The following is a 21054-nucleotide window of genomic DNA, read 5'->3' as shown; positions in this document are numbered from 1 at the left end:
CAATGTGGAAGCACAATGAACAAACTCAGGCCATTATTCATTTAAGATGCATTGTCTCCTGTTTCGATTTGGGGGTCCTACCTAGGCTAAAATTCCCTATTTCTCTGTGGCCCAGTATACTGGTAATCTTGAGACTTCTAATGTTGGACAGACTGAATGCCTGCCAGAATCCTTTACTCAGCCTCTGCCTCATAAATACTTTGTATTATATCACTAAGTGAGTTCAGAAATGTTTTGTTTGATTTACTTTGGCAAATGGCAACCTTTTGTCTTTGTCTCTGTTGGGAGTATATGAACTCTTGAAACTTACTGAAAATTTGTAAAGAGTATAAGCTGTTTACTGTAAGTGCATTTGTGAGTTATCTAATGTAGATTGTTAAATACCAAAGTTCGTTGTCCTATTTTCAGCTCTACTCAATGATAGACTGAAAGTTTATTTAGGTACAAAGCTATTTTTGAGAGAGAGTAGTTCTCTCAAGAGGCTATTCAAAAAAATACATTTCTAATTTATTTGTATTAGAATTCCGATGTGTGTTTTAATAATTAAAAGGCTTTGAAATTATGATTTCTGGAACATTTATTTTGAAGTAAACACACTTATTTTTCTCCTTTGTATGAAAAGGAAGGATAGCATTTTGGTGCTTGTTCTGAACCCTCAGTCCTTTGCCCATCTATATAAATTGTGATTTCTTATTCAGATTTCACATGACTACATCAGCAATATTATCTTCTAAAGCGTTTCTCCTGAGAATAATTAATTCGTGACCTCTGTCAAGGAGGAAAACTTTGGTAACCCCCAACACATAAACAGTATTTAAATAAGAGGGGCCCAACATTGGTGACTTCTTGAGAATAAAGGTCATTCCTTTTGAGATTAGAGTGCAAATAATTTCTTAGAAGGTGGTTTTTTTTCCCCCCCCAGGCAGATTAAAGGCTCATGTGGAAAAGTTACTCGGTATTCAGGACTGCCTTTAGTTGCTTTGTACACCTGCATTGCTTTCATATTTCCTTGATTTAGTTTTTTGCTCTTTAATGAATGAAGCTGACTAGGGATTAGCAAAAATACTGACCTTTTAAACTTGATGCTGATTAATTTGGACAAATTATTTAACATCTCTGTTCTTTAGTTTTGTTTTTGTTTTTAGTCTGTAAAATGGGGAAATAATAGGACCTATTTTATAGAATGTTGAGATGATTATTTAAATGTTCATGTAAAGACCTTAGAACTATACCTAGCTCATAGTATGTATTTATTGTTAGCTAGTGATGTTATTTTTACAAAAATGGTGAGATCATGTCATGTTAGGGTTTGGTGAATTAAGGCTTTACCTGAGGATTTGAAAAAGGAGGATTTGAGCAGTTCGGAAGGGTTAGTAGAATTTGGCTAAGTGGAGAAAAGGAGGGCATTCTAAATTTGGGGGAATGACAAAAGAAGATGAAGCAGAAAAGGGGAGGAAGGCAATATCATAAACCGTTTTGGCCAGCGCGGACGACTTAAGTGTAGCAGTGAGATTCTTCTGAGAGCTGGAAAGTAAGTAGGTGAAGAATGCCGGTAGCCTGAATTGGCCTTTTCTTACTTGGCCATTTCCCAGGGAAGCCTCAGATGGAAGGGATTATTATCCAGTTTAGGGATTCCCAGATTCACTGCTGTGCTTCTGTGACTCCACCCCCCACCTTCTTCTGGGCCTGGCACTCCCTTGCCACAGACTGTGGAGCTCAGGGGCTTTGTCAGAGCTTTAGGGAAAGGAAAGGTTTTTATTTGTTTTGTTTTCTCCTTCAGATGTTGTGTGAAGTCTTTTGGTATTTTTTAATTTCAAAATGTTTTAAAACATTTTCTCTTGAGAAAGAACTCTTGATCTTGTCTTGGAAGCACTTATTCACAGGGACAATCAAGGGCTGCAATGAAAAGTAAACATTTTATGTTCATTGTATTAAACCACAGTCTGCATAATAAGGAGCAAAATAAAAGAAAAAAAGCATTATTTTTGCCTTGCTATTCACCCTGAACTCTCAATATGTGTATTTCTAATTACTATTTCAGTCCTTTTCCCAGAAAGAATCTTATACTGCAGAATGGTGTTAAGTTTTGTTACAGTGCTGGCATCACATCGTAACTCTACCATTCTGTTGAGGGTTCCTGAATGTTTAAAATGAGTGACTTCGGAATATTTGGCTTAACTTTGACTGAGATCCTTAAATTATTTTAGTCCTTATGTTTTAATTTGTATAAAATAAATGGATGCCCTATTTTTAAAGGTATTTATTTTCAAAGATTTTGTCTATTTTTAAAGGAAAAGTTTTGGAATTTATAGGAAAAGTATTTTTGTGCTTATTTTCACAAGTTACATTTATAACATTTCTGCAGACTCAGCAGGATTAATGGCAAGGTGCTCTTTAATAGGTTGTCTCATTCAGCATTCTGCTCTTAAATAGATGAATTATGTTACCTCCCCTTATTTTTCTGGAAAGGTAACTCTTACAGTCAGTGTACATATCATTTCACATCCTTCAAACTTCTTTTACCAAGTTGCCAATGAACTTTACATTTCAGTATTTCTTCAGTGTTTTCCCGTCATATTTATTAAATATCTATTTGCCTTGGTGGATAAGTTCTTTTTGTGAGACAGAGTCTCACTCTGTCACCCAGACTGGAGTGCAGTGGCACAATCTCAGCTCACTGCAACCTCCGCCTCCTGGGTTCAAGTGATTCTCCTGCCTCAGCCTCCCAAGTAGCTGGGATTACAGGCATGTGCCACTACACCCTGCTGATATTTGTGTGTTTATTAGAGACGGGGTTTTACCATGTTGGCCAGGCTGGTCTCAAACTCCTGACCTTAAGTGATCTGCCGGCCTCGGTGTCCCAAGGTGCTGGGATTACAGGTGTGAGTCACCACACCTGGCCATGAACAAGTTTTAATTCTAATATCAACTCTTGTTAGTTGGTAGTGGTTGGTTTAGAGCACTGTTTTGAGAACTCTGAGGTGGTATCTACGTTCAGCAGAAAGGAGTTAACTTTTTGATTAGTGCTGTGTGGCCATGAGCATTGGATGGAAGAGTGGGGGCTTACATAAATTTGTCAGTCTCCCCAGACAAAAAGAATAGTAATGAATGCGGATATACAGATAACGTTAACATTTAGACCTTTGATTCATTACTTCCTACATGAAGATTATCTACAGTTTTTCTGAACTCCCTTGAAACAGCTTATGATTTTCCAAATTGTTATTCGTCCTGACCTTCTCTGCCAAAGTGAATTTAATCATTCCTTTATTGTTGCCCTTTAGTACCTTAATTATAATACTTATTTTTTCTTTGTTAATCATTTACTTGTCTGATTCCACTGTGGATTATGAACTTCTTAAGGAAACGACAGTATTTTATTTACTTTTATATTTTTAATACCTAATGCTGTGCTCGGTACCTGTCACATATGTATTCAAAAGGTGAGATCATTTGTTATTTCCTTAATGATCTGGCTGTTGTTTTATATGAACAGTGAGGCATTTATGTTTGAAAATAACATGACTAGGTCTAAGTCTTAGGGTGGTAGTCGTGTGAATCAAAAGAAAAAGGCAGATGTTTTGGATAAGAACATGTAAGTTAAATGTTTTTGGGTTCCCTGGAGTGCAGAGAGATTTGGGGTTTGAGTCTCCATGTCTGAGAGAATGGTAGTACCATTAGAAAAATGAAGCTGAGGAAAGTGGATTTGGGTAGATAAGTTTGGTTTTGGAGATGTTAGGTTTTGATTGAAAATGTTTGTTAACTAGTTTTAGATGGAGGACTGGAGATAAGAATTTCATAGTAGGCCAGTTGGATAGCTTCTTCTATTATATGCTCCATAGCAAACTACCTTATTGTTTAATGCCCATCTTTCCCCCAGAAGGGCAGGGAACACATCTTGTTCAAAGCTGTATCCTCAGTTATAAACACAGTTGCTTCACATGCTAAGCACTTAGTAAATAATTGTTTAGTAAATTAATGTCTGCACTATTAGTTGATTTAAATGCATCCAGTGTTGTCTTTAATTTATATTGCTACTTAGAATTATTAGTTTTAAAATTACTATGGGAATCACTTTCTATAGAATCATTGGAACTTTAATCTTGTAGAGATCTTAGAAATCTTTGACAGGCCTTCCACTTGTACCTTGGAACTACCCAAAGTCATTATTGACCACACTTCAGATTTAGCTATGTGTAGTATTCACTGATACGTAGTTCCATAATTACTTATTCAAAGAAATATGCATATAGTGCATGTCTTTCAGGCTGCTAACAAGATAGAATATTGGCTTGAATGGACTTGTGGAGGTTCTGTAGTAGTAGTCTTCTTCCTTGTGTTTGGTCATTTCTGTCCTCTGTAGTACTTTGACCAGTGGCTGTGTGAAAGTCTCACAAGGAAATGAAATTTTATTTATGCTTGCTGGCAATGTTAGTTTTTGTTTTTTAATTTATTGATTAACATGAGGTTCTGGATAAACTATTGATTTTGTTTCCTCCTTCTTTGTCCATGTTAGCATGGTGAATCATGCTGGTTGCAGGTTTGCCATTATTTGATAGTATAAATGTAAATAATAGACGTACTCTCATGAGCTATTGGACTTAGTTTACACACTCTTTTCTATAAAACAAGTTTGGAAAAGATGTATCTTCCCGAGACTACCATCAGAGGATATAATTTTAAAATTCACAAAGTTTCATTTTTAAGATGTGGACATTCATCATCAGATTAAGCTTCCAGTATTTTATTTTATAGCTTCCTGAACAGAGATGATGCACTTTTGTTTAGCACTCATAACAAATATTCCCTTAATTTGAATTAGTTTTTTTTTTTTTTTTTTTAAATTCGTTTGCTTTTCTTGTTTCAGTATCAAGATAAAGAGGAAGTTGTCTTATGGATGAATACTGTTGGGCCATACCATAATCGTCAAGAAACATATAAGTACTTTTCACTTCCATTCTGTGTGGGGTCAAAAAAAAGTATCAGCCATTACCATGAAACTCTGGGAGAAGCACTTCAAGGGGTTGAATTGGAATTTAGTGGTCTGGATATTAAATTTAAAGGTAAGTAAACCTTAGTAGTCCTTACAATGCAATTCGGACTGTATAAGGGTTTCTTAATTTTGGCACTATTGATACTGGGGTTGGATAATTCTTTGTTGTATGGAGCTGTTATGTACATTGTAGGAAGTTTAGCAGAGTCCCTGGCCTTACCCCCCAGATGCCAGTAGCACCTTCCAGTTGTGAAAACCAAAAACGTCACCACACATTGCTAGTTGCCATCAGTTGAGAACCACTACTTTAGACTCTAATGTATGTTTTAATCTGTAAATGAAGTGTATTGCATTTAGGAAAGTATATTAGTAATTAACAAAGATTTCCTTTGAATATTTATAAGATAATAAAATAGATAATTGTTAATAAAATTGTATTTCCTTAACATATTTCCTTCTGAAAAGTGTTCTCTAGTAAATCCCCTATTGATTAGACACATGTGGCCTGGGAAGACCTTCATAGGTATTTAACAAACTAATTTCTGGAGGTCTGAGGCTTTAATGGGATGCGTGGATACTTAAAATTCTTGTGTAAAGTCTCAAATTCAAACTTGTACCATAGGCTTAGCATGTATTATTTATCAGCGTTGTATTAATTTATCCTGTTAATACCTATAGGATATTTAAATTTTAAGTCAAAGACTTGTTAAATTTGGGGACAAAACTTCACCTTATCTAGTTATGCGGGTATCCATTTGTCAGGTCCTTTAAGTGTGTTTATACTTTTCATTTTTTTTCTGTGAAGTTTGTCAGAGAGTATATTTCCTGCAGAGGCATTTTTAGAATGGTGATCAGAAGCTTGAGTAATTTAATTTTTGCAGGATCTTTGATTAGGTGTCTTGGTTTTTGAATACATCATGGATCCTGTAAACAGGAGCTTTGGATTTTAGTCCCCCCCCCTCCTTTTTTTTTGGTGCTGTATTCATTTTAGTAAAATTGTTTACTGCAGTTTTGACTTCATTGTCTCCGTGTGTAAGATGAATAGTAACTGACTTCTGGTATTTTTAGTACTAAAGATGTTATTATTTTAGTACTTTGGGGAAAAGAATGACAATGAGATTTTAAAGATAACGTTACTTTAATTTCGATTTGTTAAATTTTATTCTTGTTTTTAAAATTGTTCAGTTATTGTTGAAAAGTATACTGTATATATTTACATTCTCCCCCTCCCCTAATCCCCTCTTTATAGTCTTTGGGGCTTAATTATAAAATTAAGTTGTAAATTTAAACCACAGTCGCATGGCCTGTAATTTTATGAATCACTGTAAACATACCTTTGAGGCTTGTGTTTTAATTTAATTAGATAATTTAAGTATTTAGTCACAAGTAACGAGAAAACTTAAACTAGAAAATGTGATCTTTGAGATTTCGTCTATATGTAATCATCTGCTCTTTTTCCGTATTTGGTGTACATTTCTAGTTTATTAAAGAGGAACCAACAAGAGAGAATAGGCAGAACTCATGAATCCTCCTTTGCTACTGTGTACAGATTTCATTAGTTTTTGAGATCCTCACCCGTATTTACTAAAGAGTACTTACTCAGCAACTATTTTTTTTTTTTTAAATACTTTAAGTTCTGGGGTACTTGTGCAGAATGTGTAGTTTTGTTACACAGGTATACATGTGCCATGGTGGTTTGCTGCACCCATCAACCCGTCACCTACATTAGGTATTTCTCCTAATGCTATCCCTCCCCTACCCCCCAACCCCCTGACAGGGCCTGGTGTGTGATGTTCCACTCCCTGTGTCCATGTGTTCTCATTGTTCAGCTCCCATTTATGAGTGAGAACATGAGGTGTTTGGTTTTCTGTTCTTGTGTTAGTTTGCTGAGAATGATGGTTTCCAGCTTCATCCATGTCCCTGCAAAGGATATGAACTCAGCTTTTTTTATGGCTGCATAGTATTCCATGGTGTATATGTGCCACATTTTCTATCTGTTCTACATTTGGGTTGGTTCCAAGTCTTTACTATTGTGAATAGTGCTGCAGTAAACATGTGTGCATGTGTCTTTATAGTAGAATGATTTATAATTTTTTGGGTATATGCTCAGTAATGGGATTGCTGGGTCAAATGGTATTTCTAGGTCTGTATCCTTGAGGAATTGCCACAGTGTCTTCCACAATGGTTGAACTAATTTACACTCCCACCAGTAGTGTAAAAGCGTTCCTGTTTCTCCCATCCTCTCCAGCATCTGTTGTTCCTGACTTTTTAATGATCGCCATTCTAACTGGTATGAGGTGGTATCTTGTGGTTTTGATTCGCATTTCTCTAATGACCAGTGATGATGAGCTTTTTTTCGTATGTTCGTTGGCCACATAAATGTCTTCTTTTGAGAAGCGTCTGTTCATATCCTTTGCTCACTTTTTTTTTTTTTTTTTTTTTTGAGACGGAGTCTCGCTCTGTCGCCCAGGCTGGAGTGCAGTGGCCGGATCTCAGCTCACTGCAAGCTCCGCCTCCCGGGTTCACGCCATTCTCCGGCCTCAGCCTCCCGAGTAGCTGGGACTACAGGCGCCCGCCACCTCGCCCGGCTAGTTTTTTGTATTTTTTAGTAGAGACAGGGTTTCACCGTGTTAGCCAGGATAGTCTCGATCTCCTGACCTCGTGATCCACCCGTCTCGGCCTCCCAAAGTGCTGGGATTACAGGCTTGAGCCACCGCGCCCGGCCCTTTGCTCACTTTTTGATGGGGTTGATTTTTTTCTTGTAAATTTGTTTAAGTTCTTTTTAGATTCTGGATATTAGCCCTTGTTAGATGGGTAGATTGCAAAAATTTTCTCCCATTCTGTAGGTTGCCTGTTCGCTTTGATGATAGTTTCTTTTGCTGTGCAGAAGCTCTTTAGTTTAAGTAGATCCTATTTGTCTATTTTGAGTTTTGTTGCCATTGCTTTTGATGTTTTAGACATTAAGTCTGCCCATGCCTATGTCCTGAATGGTATTGCCTAGGTTGTCTGTTAGAATTTTTATGATTTTAGGTCTTACGTTTAAGTCTTTAATCCATCTTGAGTTAATTTTTTCGTAAGGTGTAAGGAAGGGGTCCAGTTTCAGTTTTCTGCACATGGCTAGCCAGTTTTCCCAGCACTATTTATTAAGTAGGGAATCCTCTCCCCATTTCTTGTTTTTGTCAGGTTTGTCAAAGATCAGATGGTTGTAGATGTGTGGTGTTATTTCTGAGGCCTCTGTTCTTTTCCATTGGTCTATATATCTGTTTTGGTACCAGTACCTTATTTGGCAATCTTAAACCCCCTTTTATTAGTTCCTAGAGGCTGAGATGGAGGGATTATTTAAATAGAAGAAGATTGTTTTCATGGATAAAGAAGTGGGATTTATTTTCTTTTCAGACTAAGCTAAGCACCTTTAGATTAAAAAAAGAAGAGCTAGCCAAGTGTTATTCCCTGAGAGTTGGTGATTCCTAGGGGTCTTACCAAGTTTCCATGTCCAGCCTGGATATGCTGCTAAAGAAGCTGTTAAATTAAGTGCCCGGATGAAATAGTAAATGCTAATTAGATTTATCTTCTCCCTCTATTGTAGCTCTTTGCTTGCTATGTTCAAAGATAAAGTCAGTCATGCTTTGAAAAGTGTTGTAGGTTGTTACATAGCCACACATTTAAAAAATAGGATGCACCTTAGAGATTGTGTCATCCAATTCCCTCTCCCAGAAGCCCAGAGGTAAAAATGATTTATCCATGGTGTATCGTAGCATACTAGTAATAGAAACTGGAACATTATGCCTCTTGTGAACTATAGAAATATTTACCATATATTCTTAATCTTTCATCTCTTAAATATTTGACTTTTAAAGATTCTTCTGAAGGCATATTCAAATAAAACAAAATTTTGGGAATGTGAAACCAGAGAAAACTATATGTACACATACATACATGTTTATGCATACACACACATCTTTTTTTAACCTAGTGGATTGTGTCAGGCTCCATAGATTGGTATCGTTTTGTAAAATGAAGATTACTAAAGAGACTGTTTAAAGGAACTAATGTTAGTCTAATACAGGATGCCTCTCACTTAAGATTTTATATACAACTTTTTCTTGCTAATAATCTTGGCCGGGCGCAGTGGCTCAAGCCTGTAATCCCAGCACTTTGGGAGGCCGAGACGGGCGGATCACGAGGTCAGGAGATCGAGACCATCCTGGCTAACATGGTGAAACCCTGTCTCTACTAAAAAATACAAAAAACTAGCCAGGCGAGGTGGCGGGTGTCTGTAGTCCCAGCTACTTGGGAGGCTGAGGCAGGAGAATGGCGTGAACCCAGGAGGCGGAGCTTGCAGTGAGCTGAGATCCGGCCACTGCACTCCAGCCCGGGCGACAGAGCGAGACTCCGTCTCCAAAAAAAAAAAAAAAAAATCTTATATTCTAGCACTAGACAAAAATGCTAAATTGAGACCATTTTAAGAAAATGCATTAAATATAGAAGGACTGACTTAGGTTAGGCCTCCTTGAACCTGGGTTGAATTCAGTACCCTCCAGTTTTAGAGGGTACCTCTTGGAATCTTGCCATCATAGTGTGGAAAGAAGATGTGCTTTAGGGTCAGAGAGACTTGATGCATCCAGCTCTGCCTCTGCTTACCTGTGTGGTCATGGGCAAATTATTCAACCTCTTTGGTCTCATATTGCTTATCTGTGAAGTGTGGGAAATAATACGTATTTGATAGAAGTGTCAGGTTTAAATGAGAATGCATATAGAGCATTTATCAAAGTTCCTGGTATACAGTTTATATTCAAAAAGTGGTAATTAGGAATACTAATAGCACATAGTATGGGTCTGTAACTCCAACTTGATTTTGTATTTGTGATTATGAAATGTTAGTTTATTGATTATAGACTTTGATTTATCCCCAAGCTGCTGCACTAGCCTATTATAATAGCACTCTTGTTCACCACTGCACCCTTAGCTATTAAGACATAGTATGCTTTTAATAAATTGTCTAGCACCCAGACGGATTGTGCCTACTTGTTGTTATGATAATTGGTTCATTATGAACATTAGATGATCTGGAATAGTAATTCTTAACCAGAAGAGATCACCACCCACCCGTCCTGCCCCTTCCCCCGTTTGAGAATTCCTGCAGTATAATGAAGGGTGTTAATTGTGGAAAAGTCAGTGACTTCTACAGGGCTCCTTCCTTCTGTTTATTTTATTGATCTTCTCTTGAACTTTTTTCTTCCTTGAATTTCCCAACTTAACAGAGGGCTGAAATTATTTTACAAGTATTTTTTCTTTAGAGTTAATTGGTAAGTTGAGAGTACTGCAGATATGAAGAGATGCCAAGGGCTGTTTAGAGCCTTATATATTTTTAGTTCAGTGATTCTCAATCTTGGTTGTTCTTATCTTCACTATGCAGTATTTCCCTCCAGATACCTGCCTGGGGAATATAGGCCTGATTGCCAAGGGGTGAGAAAAAGGGATTGGGGGGATGGCAGGTTTATTTATTCAGCCTGAAGATGTTTACTTTAGGTAATCCCTCATGCTGTTTTCAGTCCCTGGCTTCTGCTGTTCCTGCTGTCCCTGATTCTGGAACCCCTCTGGTTTAAGTTCTCTAGAGAAAGGTGCCACTGGTCTACTACAGGGATACGTTGAGGGTACAGTATGTGTCTAGCTGTATGAAGGGTAGAGGAGGGGACTTAGCTATCCAACCCGTCTGTGTACATATTTAATATTTTAATACAGTTCCCTTTGTGTTCAGTCCTACATCTGTCCCCCTAGCTTCTATAGTGCCTCCAAGTCCTGAGTGTCTCTTGGGTTCTGTGACATCAGTTCCCTCCCTTACAAGCATCACTCTCCTGTTATGTTTTCTCCTGCTTTATTAGTAGTTTGTCATCTTACAACTGTTTTCCATTTCCTAAAAATGTGTTAAAATCTTTTTCCCATGGCCAGGTGCGGTGGCTCACGCCTGTAATCCCAGCACTTTGGGAGACCAAGGCAGGTGGATCACTTGAGGTCAGGAGTTCGAGACCAACTTGGCCAACATGCTGAAACCCTGTCTCTACCAAAAAAATACAAAAATTAGCCGAGGGTGGTGGCAGGCATCTGTAGTAATCCCAGCTACTCGGGAAGCTGAGGCAGGAGAATTGCTTGAATCCGGGAGGCAGAGGTTGCAGTGAGCCAAGATTGTACCACTGCACTCCAGCCTGTGCGACAAGAGCAAAACTCCATCTCAAAAAATATATATATATAGATTTTTAAAAATATATATTTTGTATGTATATATATACACATTATATATATGTATTTTATATATATATATATATATATATATGTTTTTTTTTCCCCACTGTCTTCTCTTCTTTTCGTCTTTGTGGACTTAACATCCTTTTTATTCCTTCACTGACATTTTAATGTGTTTTAGGAGAGAGAAGAAACATACTTGTGGTTAAATCTGCCTTGTTTGTAAGTGGAAGTCTGGGAACTTTGTGCAATGTTTTGTCCTGTTGGTTTCAACCAAAGTGTTTTAGCCAGACCAAATAATTTGAATCTGAAATTTGTCAGTTCTTATTACTGATTTCTTATACCTTGTACTAACTGCAGATTTGATAGATATGGGCATCTCTGTTTTTTGTTTTTTAAAGGAATGTGTATGCATATATATTTCTCTGATTTTAACAGTGATACAAGTTCAAATACACAATTTAGTGACTACAGGAAAATATAAACTGGCTATAATTACCATTAACATTTTGTTGTATTTTCGTCAGTCCTTCTGTGTTTCTGTTTATCCACATTGTTTTAAATATGTGAACGTTGAGTTCATTATATATATAATTTTTGTAAAGTTTATTTAACAAATCCTTATATAGTGCTTATTATGTGCCAGACAGTGTTTTAAGCACATTCTAATTCATTTAGTAAGTGATATATAGTTTTTGTTTGCTTTTGTTCTCCTGACATTTTATGAGCTTGTCCCCATATTGTTAATTACTCTTTTAAAAAATATGGCTACATAGTGTTGTGTAACTTGGATACTGTGATTTTTTTTCCACCCATTTTCTTTCTTTCTTTCTTTTGTTTTTGAGAGTCTTGCTGTGTCACAAGGCTGGAGTGCAGTGCAGTGGTGCGATCTTGGCTCATTGCAACCTCTGACTCCCTGGTTCAAGCAATTCTCCTGCCTCAGCCTCCCGAGTAGCTGGGATTACAGGCTTGCGCCACCATGCCTGGCTAATTTTTGTGTTTTTAATAGAGACAGGGTTTCACCATGTTGGCCAGGATAGTCTCGATCTCCTGACCTCGTAATCCACCTGCCTCAGCCTCCCAAAGTGCTGGGATTACAGGTGTGAGCCACCGCGCCCAGCCTTTTCTCCCATTTTCTAGTTGTATGATATTTTGATCCTTCCTTCCATCCTTCTTTGGTTTTCTTTCTCTGCTGTTGCATGTAAGTATTTCAGTACATCTCTGAATCTGTTATTAGGATGAATTCTTACAAGTAGAATTACTGAATCAATGTGTATAAACATATTTAAGGCAGTTTTTGATACAGGTTGCGAAATTGTCATTTAGAAAAAATTACAGTGTTTATACTGCTAGTCAGGTTGGTCATTTAATCAATACTTTTTATATAGTTATTTAATTAACTGTGAATATATCAGTTTTTCCAGTTCTTGTTTTCCTCTAGTTCATTCAGCAGTTCTTGAGTATCTTATTGCATTCCAGCACTATGGTAGGCTCTGGGTATGCATAGTTCAACCAAGAGCTCTGGCTTCTGGGGTCTTCAGGCCCTCTGAAATTCTACCTTAATTTTGTGTGAATGTGCATTTTCAGGGGGTGGGCAAGGGAGAGATCACTTTCATTGGATTCTCAAAGGGGTGTGAGGCCCAAGGAAACTTAAGAACATTTTCTGTGAATATATTGGCACTTTCAATCCTTTTTGTTTTTTTTTGGAGACAGAGTCTCCCTGTTGCCCAGGTTGGAGTGCAGTGGTCCCATCACAGCTTACTGCAGCCGCAACCTCCCTGGGCTCAGCCTCCTGAGTATCTGGAACTATAGGCACATACCACCATGCCTGTCTAATTTTTCTGGTTTTTGTAAAGATGAGGTTTTGCCATGTTGCCCAGGCTGGTCTCGAACTCCTGGGCTCAAGGGATCAGTCTGCCTTGGGCCTCCCAAAATGCTGAGATTCCAGGTGTGAGCCACCGCGCTTGGCCTGATGCTTTTAATTCTTAACTCTGGGAAGGAGATAGCATAGATGCTATCTCTGTTAAGGGAACTGAGAGGTTCATGGAAGTTAAGTAACTTGCTTTTTATTCACATAGCTACTGGATACTAGAGCTCAGAATAAACCTCACCTTTCTGCTTATTTCTCTATAAATTTTTATATATTGATTTCTTTGATGAGAGACTTTGCCAAGTGCTGCTGAATTAGAGGTAGACTGTTTCTCGTTTTCCAAATGTAATTTTTTTTTTTTGAGACGGAGTCTCGCTCTGTCGCCCGGGCTGGAGTGCAGTGGCCGGATCTCAGCTCACTGCAAGCTCCGCCTCCCGGGTTTACGCCATTCTCCTGCCTCAGCCTCCCGAGTAGCTGGGACTACAGGCGCCTGCCACCTCGCCCGGCTAGTTTTTTTTGTATTTTTTAGTAGAGACGGGGTTTCACCGGGTTAGCCAGGATGGTCTCGATCTCCTGACCTCGTGATCCGCCCGTCTCGGCCTCCCAAAGTGCTGGGATTACAGGCTTGAGCCACCGCGCCCGGCCTTCCAAATGTAGTATTATCAAAAGAGAAAGTAAACGAAGTATGGCATATTGTGTTCTTAGAGAACTCGTGAATAATTACCACTTTCTTTTCTCAGTGCTTTCACTGCCTATTCAATTATTAGCGTGGAGTTTTATTGGGAATTGATGGTAGATTATTGGTGCGTCGCGTCCAGAATCTACCTAACCTTGCTTTCTGTTTGAAAAATGAGGTTAACATTTGCCACTTTACTACTTTGGTTTTTTTCCCTCGTAAAAACTATTTACATTAGTAAAATCTTAATTGCATCTTTTTCAGAATTCATGGATATATGTTTCATCTTCGAAAGATATAGCCTATTGTAATTTTAAAGCATTGATTTATGCTGGTAGATTTTTCAGATTGTTTTCCAGATATATAGAGTGCTGAATAATAATTTGGCATATTCATACACATTGCATTAGTTATCTTCAAATTGGCAACCTCCTGAGGGAAATGCTGTTTCAGTTGGGCAGCCAGACTCTTCCAGTTATTTGTGATGTTTGTATTTGTCCACCTGCCTGGAAGTAGAATTTCGTTAAAATGTGACCAACCAACACCCTTTTTATATAGCCTGTCATAATAATAGTTTTTCCCTTTTAACACGCTTTGTTTCTAGACTTTACATGAGTTAAAGATATTCTTCAAGACCTGTTTATCAATCCTTCTCAGAGACTCTGTTCAAAAATTTCATTTGTTCATAAATTGGCATTTTCTCCTTCTGTACAAACATGCACACTATTCATACACAGATGCATGTACATACCCTAATATGCCTAGTGATTTCCTTTGCCAAATAAATGGAAAATTATGCGCTTAAAATTTTTGGTTTATTTGTTTAGTGCCTAGTCTGTGCAGGGTACTGAAGCAGGCATGGCTGGAGATAAAAAGGATATAATCAGTTATGGACAAAGCACTCAAGACCAGTGGTGTTTTTGAGGAGCAAGATACTGGTATGAGGTAGAAAATGGTACAGGCCTACATACCATAAGGGAGGTATGGGAGTGGGTATGAGAAGTATGGGGAGTGAGGAATCAGGGACTCCTTTGTGGAGGAAAGGGTTGGGGGATGGGGAGGATTTTAGACTGGACATTTTAGGTAGAGTTAACAGCATGAGCAGAAAAGTTCAGAGGCCAAGAGAGCACAAGGTATGTGGGAATTGAGTTTGGCTTGAGCATAGAGGCAGATACATCAGTTGGGAAACAAAGAGTTGGACTAAAGTTCAGACTCTGAGGAATCTTTTAAAAGCTTTATACAGGTAGGCCAGGCACGGTGGCTCACGCCTGTAATCCCAGCACTTTGGGAGGCTGAGGCAGGCAGATCACCTAAGGTTAGGAGTTCAAGACCAACCTGCTAACATGGTGAAATCCCGTTTCTACTAAAAATACAAAAAATTAGCCGGTCCTGGTGGTATGTGCCTGTAATCCCAGCTATTCAGGAGGCTGAGGCGGGAGAATCACTTGAACCTGGGAGATGGAAGTTGCAGTGAGCCGAGATCACGCCATTGCACTCCAGCTTGGGCAACAAGAGCGAAACTCCGTCTCAAAAAAAAAAAAAGCTTTATACAGATAAATGCCATACTGTATATATTTCAGAGCTTCCTACTTAAATCTACCACATTGTTAATGACCATTATTAATTAATGTTTGTTTCTAACGGCAATAAATTCAATGGCTTTGCAGAGGTAGCTGTGAGGTCCCCTACTGCCACGGTGGCCATTTGTTGTCCCTTAAGCCTGGACCTTCCTTAGGTTCTGAATATCCCTTCTGTAGCTGCAGTTGCCTGCTGCCTTTTGTTCATTATCACACTCCATGGAGATCCCATTTGGGGACCTCTTGCTGCCAGTTTTTCTAGTTCCTGCTATAGAAATCCTTTGAAGCAATCTCATTTTTTAACCCTCTGTTGCTTCACTGCTTAGCCTCAGGGTTTTTTATTTTTTTGCCATCAGGAAAATCCTAAATTCCTTGCTGCCTAGGAGGGCTTGGGCAGAAAGAAAATCTATATGGGAGTCGTTGTTGGAGACAAATTAATTTTCTTCCCATACTTTGAGGATGACATTTCCTTGACATTCTTCCATGGGACTTCAGTGTTTACTGCCATCTTTGGTGTTGTAGTTTTGGGGTACCCACTCTAGGTTGGTCTATAATGTGGGAAGCTATTATCTCTGTTAAGGGTTGGGGAGATATATTGCTAGGTATCTTGAGTTATAAATTAGGTTGCTATTTCTTTGAGCCACTAAATGATGTAGCTACAATTTATGTTTAAGAACTTTTGATCAATAAAAAGTTTAATAATGTTTCTTTAGAGAAATTGCATTGTATATTTCAAATAACCAATATTATAGTACAAATATAGTATAGAACTTAAAAACAAACTTGTGCTTTCTTTTTTGTTCTTGTTCAGAATGATTTCTTAATTTTCTTTCTGATTGCTTAATATACCAAAACAACTTCTTTTGATTGACATGTTGAGTATTTGTAGGTTTTTTTGGATTTTCTTTTGTTTTATTAGAAACATAGGTACATTTTTGAAATACTAGATTTACTAAGTTAGAAAGCATCTGAATAGAATTATAGTAGTAGTATTTTTGAAAGCAGTCAACAGTGGAAAATGACTCATCTTTAGGGGACTTTAAGGCAATTTATAAACAGTGATGCTTGCTGAATAGAGGTTTGCCTTTTAATCTTCCTACTTATGAATAGTCACTGGGTGTTTTCGTAGAATCTGTGACTTCTAGTAACTTGTCTTTCCAAGAATGTTAAAATCAGTGTTTATCTCAGAGAGATCTTATAGCTAGAAATGGTTATCTCTGTTTATGATCATATTCTTGAGCTTTTGTGTATATTAAATACAAACTTTGTTATGTGTTTAAGCTTTTTTTGTTTTTAAAATCAATTTATTTTAAAGTTACTTTATAAATTTTCTTGTATAATTTTCTTTATATAAAGGGATGATTTCTTCACTTAGGTAATGTTTGAAAATAAAGATGATTGAAATTTTTTCATTATAAAAAGTCGTAAAGATACACAAAAAAAGGGAGGAATAGTACACTGAACCCCCACATATTTGTCACTCAGATTCCACTATTGTGAATAGAAGTTTTAACTTTAGAAAGTGTTGGTTTTTTTCTTGTTTTTTTTTTTTTTAATGTAACTATTTTGCAAACTAGTGGGGCTAATTTGCAATTTTAATTTTATGCAGATGATGTGATGCCAGCCACTTACTGTGAAATTGATTTAGATAAAGAAAAGAGAGATGCATTTGTATATGCCATAAAAAATCACTACTGGTACCAGATGTACATAGATGATTTACCAATATGGGGTAAGTATTGTATGTTGTATTTAAGATTTGGGAAAATTTGCATAATCAGAATTTATGTAAAGACTCTGTTAAGGTGATTGTATACTGGATCATGATGTAAATGTGTTTTCACTGTTTTTTACAGAATGATTTTAATACCAGTTTTATGGTCACCTGTTGAAGAATTTTTGACATTGCCATGCCTTACATGAAACTTGCCTAAAATGTAACTTTTATATAGTATAACATGTCAGATTCAAGAATGAAAAAGTGCTTAGAACAATCTAAAAAATTTTTCTGCTTCCATTTTTTTCATATCTTACTTTAATTTGTTTTTTTAAATACAATTAAAGGGACTAATAGGATTTTGAAGTTTCATTCTCTTTTTCTCATGTTGGTACTGTGGTAGTATATTTTCTTGGTATGATAGTTTCTTGAATGGCTTATTTTGCTAGTTCCTATGTTATTTGCCATAACTCTGCAATTTAAAAAATGTTTATGTTTTTGTTCTTGTTTATCCATATTAGTAGAGAAGAACTATGGCATAGTTAATGCCAATTTATGAATAATCCAAAATCATTTATGTTGGACTTGATTAAATTATTTATAATGCAAAGTACAGCCCACTGTCATGGCCAGTATGTTTGATCACATCTTTGTCTAATTGTTTCTTTCTTTTGTCTCTGGAAATCTGCTGTTATGTATAATGAATGTTTCTTCTAATTCTTAAAATGGTTAGCAGATTACTCTTGTCATGAGCAGTAAACTATCAGAGTCTGAACATACCAGATCAGAGTTTAATATCATACTAAGATGAAATTTATAAGACAGTTAATGTCAAGAGATAATTATATGCATCATCATTACTGTGTTGCATGTTAATTAGGTATATGTAGTAAGCTTTCATGTAAATGACTGCAGTTACTATTATGGTAACACAGACATTTCTTTGATCAGCTCTGACAGTGATAGGAAGGTGTTCTGAATATTCACTAGATTTTTCCTAGCCTGTAGTTCAGGGAATCCCATTGATTTGGGCTTCCTTCATTTTTGAGAGAACAGGTTTCTTCCCAGTTGTCTTCCCTTGTTTAGAGGTTTGTACAGTGATGCCATCATAGCTTATTGTAGCCTTGAACTCTTGGGCTTAAGTGATCCTTCTCCCTTGGTCTCCTGAGCAGCGGGGACTATAGGTGCACACCACCACGCCTGGCTCTGTGTGTGTGTGTGTGTGTGTGTGTGTGTGTGTGTGTGTGTGTTTGTAGAGACAAGGTGTCTTGCTTTATTACCTAAACTAATCTCGAACTTCTGGCTTCAAGCAGTCCTCTTGCCTCAGCCTCCTGAAGTTCTGGGATTATAAGCATAAGCCATCATGCTTTAGATTTTTTCAGTCATAGCTGTGGGGCTCGTTAGCAACAGTGGCAACTGCTTTCCTGTGTTAAATTTATTATAGCCCTGGGATTTTAGAATATGCCCTGTTTGGGGAAATACTTTTGGATGTCCTTGAACGTCTGAACCATGGGGAATCCTTGTCAGGAAAAAAAAAACAAAACAAACTTTGTATCTGACTTTTCATGGGGTAAAGGTTTCAGAGTCTTTTAAAAGCCTCTTAGAGAGTAGCTTCTTACTTGATATAATTATGTCTTTACCCCCAAAGTCTGGTTTTCAGAGTAGATAGATAAATAAACCTTTATGAAATTCATTATTGTCTGGGCGCGGTGGCTCATGCCTATAATCCCAGCACTTTGGGAGGTCAAGGCGGGTGGATCACTTGGGGCCAGGAGTTCGAGACCACCATGGCCAGCCTGGCGAAACCCTGTCTCTACTAAAAATACAAAAAATTCAGCTGTGCATAGCGGTGCACACCGATAGTCCCAGCTACTTCGGAGGCCAAGGCACAAGAATTGCTTGAACCCAGCGGGTGGAGGTTGCAGTGAGCCAAGATTGCACCCTTGCATTCTATCCAGCCTGGGCAACAGAGTGATACTCTGTCTCAAAAAAAATAAAATAATAATAATAATTAATTATTAGAAGGATTTCATGCTGGGTGTGTTGGCTCATGTGTGTAATACTAGCACTTTGAGAAGCCAAGGCCAGGAGTTTAAGACTAGCCTGGGCAGCATAACGAGATTCGTCTCTACAAAAAATAAAACATTTACCCAGGCATGGTGGCACTTGCCTGTAGTCCTAACTACTCTGGAGGCTGAGGTGGGAGGATTGTTTGAGCCCAGGAGTTTGAGACTGCGGTGAGGTATGATTGTGTCACTACACTGCAGCCTGGGTGACAGAGTGAGACCTTGTTTCAATAAAAAATAAAGATAAAAGAAGGATTTCATTATCCCCCTACAGTCCCAAGGAAAACAAAACTATACTTCTTGAATTTGTACCAGTTAGAATCACTTTGGTTAATAAATAGTATTTTATAAGAAATGATTATGTTTTTCCATAATACTTACTAAAGCATAGGGGGAAGGCCCTAAGGAGTAACTTATAGAGCATAAAGCTATTGGGAACTGTTTAGGCTTGGGTGGGGAGCATTGGACAAATAACTGGCAGTCTGAGGGCATGAGAGATGTATCTGCAGCTACCACCTATAATATTTCCCTAACATTGTGGATCTTTTTTTTCCAATATCCCAAATTATGATTGAAGTGATAATTTTAAACTGCATCCTTATTGCCATTTATTTTCAGCGTTCCTTTTATTTTGCTGATTTCCCAGGGACAGATCCAGTAGTTGAGGTATGAAAAGGAGACATGTGCGGGGCGCGGTGGCTCACGCCTGTAATCCCAGCACTTTGGGAGGCCGAGGCGGGTGGATCACGAGGTCAGGAGATTGAGACCATCCTGGCTAACACGGTGAAACCCTGTCTCTACTGAAAACGCAAAAAAAAAAAAATTAGCCGGGCCTGGCGGCGGGCGCCTGTAGTCCCAGCTACTCGGGAGGGTGAGGCAGAAGAATGGCGTGAACCCGGGAGGCGGAGCTTGCAGTGAGCCGAGATGGCGCCACTGCACTCCAGCCTGGGCGACTGAGCCAGACTCCGTCTCAAAAAAAAAAAAAAAGAAAAGGAGACATGTTAAGTTTTGGTACTATATATACATGTGTACATCTTACTGGGAATGGGTAGATCATAGGTTATTAGAGAAAGTACTAGACTAGGGATCTGGAAACCTTGATTTTAATTTTGATTTGACCACTAGTAGCTGGGTAACCTTGGCAGATGGTGATGTAAGCACTTCCCTGAAATTTTGAGATATTAGGGAGTTGTATTATTCCATTCTAACACCACTATAAAGAAGTACTTAAGACTATGTAATTTAAAAAGAAAAGAGGTTTAATTGGCTCAAGGCTCTGCAGGCTATAATGGAAGCATAGCGGCATCCGCTCAGCTTCTGGGGAGACCTCAGGAAACTTACAATCATGGCGGAAGGTGAAGGGGAAGCCAAGAGTGGCCAGGAGTAGGAGGGAGAGAGGACGGAGGTGCCACATGCTTTTAAACATTAGATCCCAGGAGAACTCACTATCGCAATGACAGCACCAAGTAGGGGTGATGTCAAACCATGAGAAGATGCCCCTGTGATTTAATCACCTCCCACCAGGCTCCACCTCCAGCATTGGGGATTACATTTCAGCATGAGATTTGAGTGGGGATGCAGATCCAAACCCTATCAGTAGTATACATATATAAGGTGATAATTGTTACAATGAAAATGATACTAATGACAAAGCATGAACTTTGGGAATCAAATTAGTGTTTGGTTATGCTGAGTTGTTTATCACTTTTTCACTGTAGTATGACCATGACGTGTGTTTGCTGAGTAGTTAATGAAGAGTAGAAGTCCAGTTTGCACTTTTGCCTTATTCTAACCATGAAGAATAATGGTAATATTGCTTTTTTATTAAGAAAGAAAAAAAAAAAAACAAACGTAATGAGCCTTTAGCTTCTAGGATATTTTAAATATTAAGTGGTATTACCTTGCATAAAGTATT

The 21054-nt window shown here is 38.0% G+C and overlaps 2 protein-coding genes and 1 long non-coding RNA gene across 6 annotated transcripts in view; 2 read left to right on the top strand and 1 right to left on the bottom strand.

The window, feature by feature from the left end:
• The window catches only part of TM9SF3 (transmembrane 9 superfamily member 3), a 69073-nt gene that overhangs the window by 5238 nt on the left and 42781 nt on the right, over positions 1–21054 (top strand). For 3 of the 4 annotated variants that reach the window (XR_013398200.1, XM_001101439.4, XM_077946974.1), the window contains exons 2-3: positions 4868–5063; positions 16966–17088. Coding sequence is in view for 3 of the 4 variants with exons in the window: in XM_001101439.4 (XP_001101439.1) it covers positions 4868–5063; positions 16966–17088 (319 nt within the window). In the remaining variant the exon portion in view is untranslated. Of the gene's footprint in view, positions 1–4867; positions 5126–16933; positions 17089–21054 lie in introns of all 4 variants that reach the window. The other variant, XM_077946975.1, reaches the window with a different exon arrangement.
• On the bottom strand, positions 1704–20989 carry LOC144331228 (uncharacterized). Its single transcript, XR_013398201.1, has 2 exons — positions 20074–20989; positions 1704–2636 (listed from the first exon to the last, which is right to left on the bottom strand). It is a non-coding gene; the product is annotated as an uncharacterized LOC144331228 (long non-coding RNA).
• The window catches only part of OPALIN (oligodendrocytic myelin paranodal and inner loop protein), a 237139-nt gene continuing 219142 nt past the window's right edge, over positions 3058–21054 (top strand). Inside the window, exon 1 of the mRNA XM_077946977.1 lies at positions 3058–3061. The gene's annotated coding sequence lies outside the window, so the exon portion shown is untranslated. The remainder of the gene's footprint in view (positions 3062–21054) is intronic.

Source organism: Macaca mulatta, chromosome 9 (genome assembly GCF_049350105.2).
Source record: "Macaca mulatta isolate MMU2019108-1 chromosome 9, T2T-MMU8v2.0, whole genome shotgun sequence".
In the NCBI taxonomy this organism is placed as follows: domain Eukaryota; kingdom Metazoa; phylum Chordata; class Mammalia; order Primates; family Cercopithecidae; genus Macaca; species Macaca mulatta.
Note: the sequence above shows the minus strand (reverse complement) of the source record. Positions and strands in the feature narration are given on the sequence as shown.